This window comes from Vicia villosa, linkage group LG2, assembly GCF_029867415.1.
Source record: "Vicia villosa cultivar HV-30 ecotype Madison, WI linkage group LG2, Vvil1.0, whole genome shotgun sequence".
Classification (NCBI taxonomy): domain Eukaryota; kingdom Viridiplantae; phylum Streptophyta; class Magnoliopsida; order Fabales; family Fabaceae; genus Vicia; species Vicia villosa.
In genome coordinates this window covers 149450264-149460113 of record NC_081181.1, presented here as the reverse complement: position 1 = coordinate 149460113, position 9850 = coordinate 149450264, and the positions used below count along the sequence as shown (strand labels likewise).

Below are 9850 nucleotides of genomic sequence, written 5' to 3'. Positions count from 1 at the left end.
TAAAATATTATATTCCTGATTCTTATTTATTACTTATATTATTCTATTGAAATCTTCTTATGATATTTTTATTTTATTTAGTTATTCATGAATAATCTTTTTTATTCTGTAGATTTAGTTTATAACAATTAAATCAAATGAAAATTAACCTTTTGTTTAAAATATCTATTTTTATCTTGATGTTTTGATAACAACAAAATTTTAATTATATTTTCACTATATATTGTAAACAAGTATAATCGGTTTATAAATCATAATTGTAAATCAGAAGTTTACAAATTAAATTTGATAAATTAAATAAGCTTAAAATACAAGTATAATTATAAACCAGAAGTTTACAAATCAACTTTAAGAATGTTGGTAAAATTGGTTGGGTCATCCCGAATGCATGATGATACGAAAACTAGTATGGAAGAACCAGAAGTTTCTTCAATCCGATGAATTTTGTGTGTTTCTAAAGGTAAATAAAATTTAAGAAATTGAGTTTTTCATGACATTAATTATTGCATCGACTAAAATATCATGCAAATGTTTACTGTCTACTCACAACCAGAAGTTTGTGAAGTAGTTTACTCAGACTAAGGTTTCAATTTCTGAATTTTTCAGAATTTTCTTGATAAATATCACATATATTATTAAATTTGATATTGAACATCTTATAGCATATATTCACAAAAGAAAATAGACCTGAAGATCCATTCTTTAGACGTCTAAAGTTAATTATATGGTTGATACTTATGAGATTATCAATTCTAAATTATATATTTGAAACACCCAAAATATTATATTAAGATATTTATTTGGATTAAGCCAACAAATTATTATACGCTCATTCTCCTTTTAACTTATAAATTACTTTAGGTTAATAACGTAATACTTCTCATCTAAGTAAACTTTTAGATGTGTTGTGTATAATTCAATTGCTCTAATATAGTACACTAAGATGAGTCTTGAAAGAATATTAGGGAAAATATAATTTTTATATGAATCTCGCATTTGAAGATATATCCCGATTAAATAATTTGATAGTTGATTCTAGTCTGGAAGACTGGTTATTAATTGAGAAATTAATTTTCCCAATATTAGGGGGGAGAGAATAAGCGGCTGAAAAAGTGAACCAGAAGTTCAAATGAACAATTTAAAATAAATTGTTGTCTTGATCCTTGTACAAATCAATATGAACCAAAAGTTCAAAATATTATTCATTTGCAAAATTTATGAAATAAATTATCAGCTGTTAATACTCTACTCAAAGTGGATTCTTCTATTGGATAATCTAATACTGCAAATGAGTTATAGTCGCGCCTGAAGCGTGGTATAAAAGTCAGTTCCATTGATAAAAGCCCTCTACCTAGAAAATAAACTAAAGTTAAAAATGACTTAAGTGAGGATATGAAAATTTTAAGAACACTTTGACATAATTTATTGTTCAATTCCAAAAGAACTAATCAAGTACTTGAAATATGAAATAAAGATATCTCAATAAATTATGTCATGGATGAAATGAAACCGAAATTAAGATAACCAGATAAAGTTGACATTGACAATATATTTGTATACAATATAACACTAAAGATGATAAACGACAACGAGGATCATAAAACAAAGTCTACCAAAGATTGTAGGCAAAATGAGAATTGGTCAAAATGAACAAATCATGAATTAAAGTCTATCAAAGATTGTAGACAAAGTGAAAATTGACCAAAATGAATATATTCAATTGAAGAATAATTAAACTCATTTTACAAGTGACTCAAATTTGGACCTGTAGTCCGAACACTTTAAGGTGTGAAACCAATGAGATATAAATGAGTTTTTGTGAAAACGTAAAATAATAATGGTATAAAACTTGATTTGATTCTCAATGATTTTCACAAAGACTTAAGATCGAGTTTGATGAAACATATCCACCTGTAGTGGATTCAATTAATTTTCGATAATTAATTAGTCTTGTAGCTCATGAAGGGCTTGATTTGAACATGATGAATGTTGTAACATTTTATTTGTATGATTCACTTGATAAGGACATAAAATTGAACAAGTATATCTATGGGCTAATACAATATGGACACAAGTGATATAATTGTCTCAATAAATATTTGCCAAGGGAGAGATATACAAATAAGTTTATAAGTCTTTGTATTTTTATGAAAAGACCTAGAAAATAATTTTCTATAATAGTTGTCTATGTAGATGACATAAAATTGTTGGAACTCCTGGAGAGATTCCAAAAAGCTATAAATTATTTAAAGAAATTATTTGAGATGAAGGACTTAGGAAATAAAAAGTCCTTACTCGATGAACATGTAGACAATGGAACTTTTATATACCAAGAAACTTATATAGAAAGAATGTTAAAACGTTTCTATATGAATAAATCTTATATATAGCAAAAATGTTAAAATGTTCTTATATGGACAAATTTTGTATGTTGTCTACCTCTATGATGTTGGATAATGGGATGTACATACTATTCTTTTAAACCTCGAGAAGAGGATGAAAAATCAATTGGTCATGAAGTACCATTTCCTAGTGTAATTAAAGCACTAATCTATCTTGCTAACTATGCACACCATGCTATGTTAATTTCTATAACTATACTAGCAAGATATTATTCTTCACCTACACAAAGACATTGGAACGAAGTCCAACATATACTTTGCTATCTAAGGATAAATGGAAATGAGTTTGTTTTATTCCAAAGTGTCCAAATTATAATTAATAAATTATACAGATATAAGTCACTTGTCAAATTCTCATAATGGTACAACTATTTCATGGAGACCTGTCAAACAAAGCACAACAACAACATCATTAATTATGAAGAGCTTTTTAGCACTACATGAAAAAATCGAGAATACACTTGATTGAGATACCAAATTCAACCCACACACACAATAGACTTGTGATTTGACATCTAAAAACTCATATATGAAGATAATAATGCATGCATTGCTCAACTGAAAGATGGTTACATTAAAGGAGATTGAACAAAACACATTTCTCCAAAGTTATTTTTCACTCATGATCTTCAGTAAAGTGGTGATTTAAGCTCCAACAAAGTTGTTCATCTTACAGACCTTTTTAGTGCATAAGATTGGTCTTCATCATCGAAAAAATGATCGTTCAGCTGAGGGGGAGAACCGGATTCGTTCAGCTGAAGGGGAGAAATGGATTTTACTTAAAATGATATGTACTCATTTTCCTTCACTAGATTTTTTCCCACTGGGTTTTTTCTAGTAAGATTTTAACGAGGTATGTCCTGAACAAACATCCGATGAGGACTATTATGAATAATGGATTATTGTCTCCCTATAATTTTCTTTCTTATTTGTAATAATCTATATTGATTAGTAATGGAGTAGTTCCTTCACAAAGAATGTTGTACTCTTTTCCTTCACTAGAATTTTTCCCATTTGGTTTTTTCTAGTAAAGTTTTAACGAGGCATATTCTTTATGGACTGTTATAAATTGTATAATTATAGATGTTCATGAATTAGGAGATTTCATGTTGATTTTTCATTTAATACATATGTCCTATAAATATGACTCATATTGTATCAGAATCTCTGACACTCAAAATATGAATAGTAGAATATACTCTCTTCTTCTCTTTCTCTCTTATACAATTTAGGGTTAATAGTCATTTATTCCCCTGCCATATAGGCGAGTTTTGATTTATCCCCCTTTTAAAAAAAATTGGATTACCCCCTATAATTATTGGACACCCCTAAGCGTGTAAAAACCAGAGGGGTAAATCAAAACTCACCTATATGACCGGGGATAAATGGCTATTAACCCTATAATTTATTATTCAGTTTCATAATATATATATATATATATATATATATATATATATATATATATATATATATATATATATATATATATATATATATATATATATATATATATATATGATCAGGTACTTAATATTTTGATTTATTTTTATATTTTTTAAATAGAATATTGAATAAATAAGTATATTAATAAATTTAATCTTTTTATATATTTTAATTTTTTTCTAAAAACTCTCATTATTTTTTAAACTTTATAAATAGGATTATTAATATCTCATGATGAATCTGGCTAATCAATCCTTTGGAAGCTCCTATGCGAGGTCTTTTCCTATTAATGCTACCAATCACTAGTTTATTATCCGATTGGACTTGGAAAAATATAATGCCACAAATGACCGCAAATTTGACACCCTCTAAAATCTCCCAAGCTCATGGACCTCTATATTGCAAATTCTAATATATTTCGAGAAACCACCGCGCCACGTCCCATTATGGTCTCTTATAAGACCTCCACAAGCTGCCTTAGTTGATTCATTTACTATTGCATCTACATTCACACATTCACACATAACCAACCAAAAGGAGGCGGGGACCAAAGCAATATTCTTCACAACTTGTGGATTCGGAAAAGTATTTTTATGAAACCTCTCACTATCTCCATACTCCTTAACCCTGTTACGAATCATCCTTGTAAAATCATTAGGCATAACAAAGTTGTCATCGTGCTTTCGCTTGTTTCTCCAATGCCATTACTGATGGCACGCAGTGGTCCAAGTCTCTCCCATCAACTTTTGTCCATCGGTAGAAAACCTAGTCGACAATCCAATCTTACAAACTGCACATAAAAAACACACTCTAGAATAGTACATTGAATAAAAATATATATTGTTAAATATAATTTGTTTTTTATATATTTTACTTTTTTTTCTATACTTTAAAATAGGATTATTAATATTTTGTTATCATAATAAATTATTGGAAAAATACCCTTTTTTGTCCCTTAACCATATCCTCTGGTTCACTTTGGTCCCTTAATTTTTTTTCGTGTCACTTTGGTCCTTTAATTTTTTAAACATAACCACGTTAGTCCTTCCGTTAGTGAACCGTTAGTAAAAATTCAAAAACAGGTTCCAAGTGGCAGTTGACTTGCTGAGGTGGATAGATGGCGTCCAGATGGCATTGTTTAAGTCTCTTGAAATAAAATTGACCATATTTTCTTTTTTTTCTTCTGCAATTATGAAACACAAATCAGCTTTTTCTCAAACTTGCTCACAGGAACAAAGATCTTCTCCTTGACCCAGCAACAAAAGCTTCACAGCATCAAATCAAAATTTTCTCTTTTCAACTATCAATTAATTGTTGGATAAATTTAAATGCAGTCTTGGAAAGCCAAAAGACAGATTCTCTAGGGCAGACAAACTTTCATAAGAAATAGTTAATCATTAAATGTTATGTCTATTTATGTTTCCCTGGTCTCTATATAAAGACCCTCTCTTTGTAACCTAATTTTCACTTTTGCAACAAATCCTTTGCAAGTCAATATATATCGGAAGAGAGTAGTTTGATCTGTTACCTTCAAATTGGTATCAGAGCGCATGGCAAACATGATGAACCAGATGCCATTGCCGCAACTGTCAAAATCAAACTATGAGAACTAGAGCATCCAGATGAAGGCGCTGCTTGGATCGTTAGATGTGTGGGAGGTTGTAGAAGAAGGGTTTGAAGAACCAGAAACCACGACGGGAAATACAGCAGCCCAGAACAAGGCGTTGAAAGAGACGCGGTCGAAAGACAAAACAGCATTATACATGTTGTTTAGAGCAGTAGACGAATCTGGTTTTGAGAAGATTGCTGGTTCAACTACTTCGAAGCAAGCGTGGGATACACTAGAGACGGCGTTCAGAGGAGCAAATAGAGTCAAGCAAGTTCGTTTGCAAACTCTTCGAGGAGAATTAGAAAGGATAAAGATGAAGTAGACGGAGCCCGTGTCGGACTACATCACGCGTGTGCAAACAGTTGTAAATCAACTGAAACGAAATGGAGAAGCAATGATCGATGCTCGAGTTGTCGAAAAGATTTTAAGATCTTTGACTGAAAAATTCGAAAATATAGTATGTGCAATAGAGGAGTCGAAGGACCTTGCGACAATCACTGTCGAAGAAGTAGCTGGTTCACTTGAGGCACACGAACAACGCAAAATACAAAAGAAGGAGGAGACACTTGATAATGCAGAACAGACAAAGGAATCCACTAGAGATGAAAGGGCACTTTTATCTCAAAACGGGCGTGGTCGAGGACGTGGTCATAGAGGTCGAGATGGTGGTCGAAGCTATCAGAACAACAATTTCGAAAGAGGACAGGCAAGTCAACAAAATTGGCATGGTCGAGGACGTGGTCATAGAGGTGGCAGGTCGAACTCCAACATCGAATGCTACAAATGCAATAAACATGGACATTTTGCCAAGGATTGCAACTCATACAGTTGCTACAATTGTGGAAAAGGGGGACACCTTGCAAAAGACTGCCGATTCAGGAGGAAAGTCGAAGAGACAACAAATTTCGCACTAGAAACAGAATCAAACGAAGGATTCCTATTAATGACCCAAAAGGAGACAAACACAGAAGATGACACTATATGGTACCTTGACTCAGGAGCAAGTAATCATATGTGTGGTCACAAACATCTATTCAAAGAAATAAAGAAAATTGAAGATGGTCATGTATCTTTTGGAGATGCGTCGAAGGTAAAGGTCGAAGGCAAAGGAACAATTTGTTATTTGCAGAAAGACAACGTACCTGGAAAAATACAAGATGTTTATTATGTACCAGATTTAAAAGCAAATATTCTAAGTCTGGGGCAACTTACAGAGAAGGGATATTCGATATTTATGAAGGATCGAATACTGCATTTGAAGGATAAATCAGGACACCAAATTGCTCAAGTTGAGATGGGAAGGAATCGAATGTACAAGCTGAATCTGAGAAGCGTTCGAGGAAAATGTTTGAAAATCGACACTGAAGACCAAGCAACTCTGTGGCATCTACGTTTTGGTCACTTACATCATGCTGGGTTAAAGAGATTAGCGGAAAGAAACATGGTACATGGATTGCCTAACATGGAGTTTGAAGGAAAATTTTGTGAAAATTGTGTTTTTGGCAAGCAGACGAGAACTTCTTTTCAAAAGAAGGCAGAATATCATGCTAAGCACATCCTTGAATTAATTCACACTGATATCTGTGGACCAATCACTCCAGAATCCTTTAGTGGCAAGAAGTATTTCATTTCCTTCATCGATGATTTCTCAAGAAAGACTTGGGTCTACTTCCTGAGAGAAAAATCTGAAGCATTCGAAGCATTCAAAGGGTTCAAGGTAATGGTTGAAAAATCGACTGATCGACACATCAAAGCACTTCGTTCTGACAGAGGAGGAGAATATACTTCGACAGCTTTCATGAAGTATTGCGAGGAGCAGGGTATAAGGAGATTTCTAACTGCAGCATACTCACCTCAACAAAATGGGGTTGCTGAAAGGAAAAATCGAACAGTCCTTGACATGGTTCGTTCAATGCTCAAAAGTAAGAACATGTCGAAGGAATTTTGGGCAGAAGCTGTGCAATGTTCAATCTATGTTCAAAATAGATGTCCGCATTCAAAGTTGGGAGATCGAACACCGCAAGAAGCGTGGAGTGGACAGAAACCGACTGTATCTCATTTTAAAGTATTTGGTAGTGTTGCTTATGCACATGTACCAGATCAACGAAGAACGAAGCTTGAAGACAAGAGTCAGAAATATATATTAATTGGGTATGATGAGAAAACAAAAGGATACAGGTTATTCGACCCCATAAACAAAAAGGTGGTAGTAAGTAGAGATGTTCGAGTGAATGAAGCAAGTAGGTGGGACTGGAACAATTCGACAGAAGACATAGTCGAAACTGAAGAACCCTCAGTCGGTATACCAACAACCCAAAATCAATTACCAAGGTTTGAATACTCTGACAGTGAAGACGAATCCTCACAGCCCAGAATGAGAAGCTTGCAAGAGTTGTATAATAATACAGAAGAAGTACATCTTGTGTGTCTACTGGCAGATTCTGAAAACATTAGTTTCGAAGAAGCATGGAGAGATGAGAAGTGGAAGAATGCCATGGACGAAGAAATTAAAGCTATCGAACACAACAAAACTTGGGAACTAGCAGAGTTACCAAAAGGAAGTCGAACCATTAGTGTGAAGTGGGTGTTTAAGAAAAAGATGAATGCTCAAGGAAAAGTCGAAAGGTACAAGGCGCGACTTGTGGCAAAAGGATACAGGCAGAAGGAAGGAATAGATTATGACGAAGTATTCGCACCAGTTGCAAGAATGGAGACAATTCGACTGCTGATTTCTCAAGCTGCTCAGCTCAAATGGCCAATATTTCAAATGGATGTCAAATCAGCATTTTTGAATGGTGTGCTCGAAGAAGAAGTCTATGTCGAACAACCACCAGGATACATGAAAGACGGAAGCGAAGGAAAAGTGCTAAGACTCAAGAAAGCACTTTATGGATTAAAGCAGGCACCTCGTGCATGGAATACACGTATTGATACTTACTTCAAAAAGAATGGTTTCCAACAATGTCCTTATGAACATGCCCTATATGTAAAGAAGTATAAAGGAGATATACTGCTCGTTGCACTCTATGTCGACGACTTGATTTTCCTGGGCAACAGTGATCAAATGATCGAAGAATTCAAAGGTCGAATGACACGAGAATTTGAAATGACGGACTTAGGTCGAATGAGCTTCTTTCTTGGTTTGGAAGTTCGACAAGAAGAAACTGGAATTTTTGTCTCACAAGAAAAATATGCAAAGGACATTCTGAAGAGGTTCAAAATGGAAGGTTGCAATCCAATCTTGACACCAATGGAGCCAGGAGCCAAGCTTTCAAAATTTGATGGGGGGAACGTGTCGAAGCAAACAAATTTCGAAGCTTGGTCGGAAGTCTTCGATATCTCACATGTACTAGACCAGATCTTTCTCTAAGTGTCGGAATCTTGAGTCGATTTATGGAAGAACCAGTTCACTCACACTGGAAAGCTTTGAAGAGAATTCTTCGTTATATCCAAGGAACTGTGTCACTTGGAATGTTTTACTCAAAAGCAGAAGATTACAAGCTAACAGGTTACTCCGACAGCGATTGGTGTGGAGATATAGACGATCGAAAAAGTACATCAGGATATGTATTCTTTATGGGAAACACTGCTTTCACATGGCTCTCAAGGAAGCAACCAATTGTAACACTGTCAACATGCGAAGCAGAATACGTGGCTGCATCATGGTGTGTATGCCATGCTATATGGCTTAGAAGATTGTTATGTGAGTTAGAGCAGAAGCAGGAAAATGCAACCATAGTACAAGTCGACAACAAATCAGCAATCGAACTGGCGAAGAATCCAGTGAATCATGAAAGAAGTAAACACATCGACGTACGTTTTCATTTCATTCGAGAACATGTGAAAAATGGAAGCGTCGAACTGAAGCATGTGGCAAGCAAGGATCAAGCTGCAGATATTTTCACAAAACCATTGTCGAAGGAGATATTCGACAGAGGCAAGATAATGCTGGGATTAATTGATCGAAGGAGCATTTAATTTATGGGGGAGTTTTGTTGGATAAATTTAAATGCAGTCTTGGAAAGCCAAAAGACAAATTCTCTAGGGCAGACAAACTTTCATAGGAAATAGTTAATCATTAAATGTTATGTCTATTTATGTTTCCCTGGTCTCTATATAAAGACCCTCTCCTTGTAACCTAATTTTCACTTTTGCAACAAATCCTTTGCAAGTCAATATATATCGGAAGAGAGTAGTTTGATCTGTTACCTTCATTAATCAGTTCAATCAAAAGAAAATATGGAAATAAGGCAAGGGGAAATTGCGATGGCGGCGAGAGAAAATACCCATTTTGGGATAGGAGACGCACAACAAGGAGAGAACCTGCGTTTTTATGGCGGTTGTGTGTGAATGAAGGGATTCTGATAGTTGTAGTGCAGTGGTGGTTTTGTGGTTG

At 34.1% G+C, this 9850-nt stretch overlaps 1 protein-coding gene across 1 annotated transcript; it reads left to right on the top strand.

Moving 5' to 3' along the window:
• The first annotated feature begins 8847 nt into the window (after positions 1-8847).
• Positions 8848-9432, top strand: LOC131650300 (secreted RxLR effector protein 161-like). Its single transcript, XM_058920012.1, has one exon. The coding sequence runs from the start codon at positions 8848-8850 to the stop codon at positions 9430-9432; it is 585 nt and encodes a 194-aa protein (XP_058775995.1).
• The last annotated feature ends 418 nt before the right edge of the window (positions 9433-9850 follow it).

Bases quoted from the DNA above. Each gene is read 5' to 3' on its own strand.
- LOC131650300 (XM_058920012.1), top strand. From the start codon at position 8,848: ATGGAAGAACCAGTTCACTCACACTGGAAAGCTTTGAAGAGAATTCTT.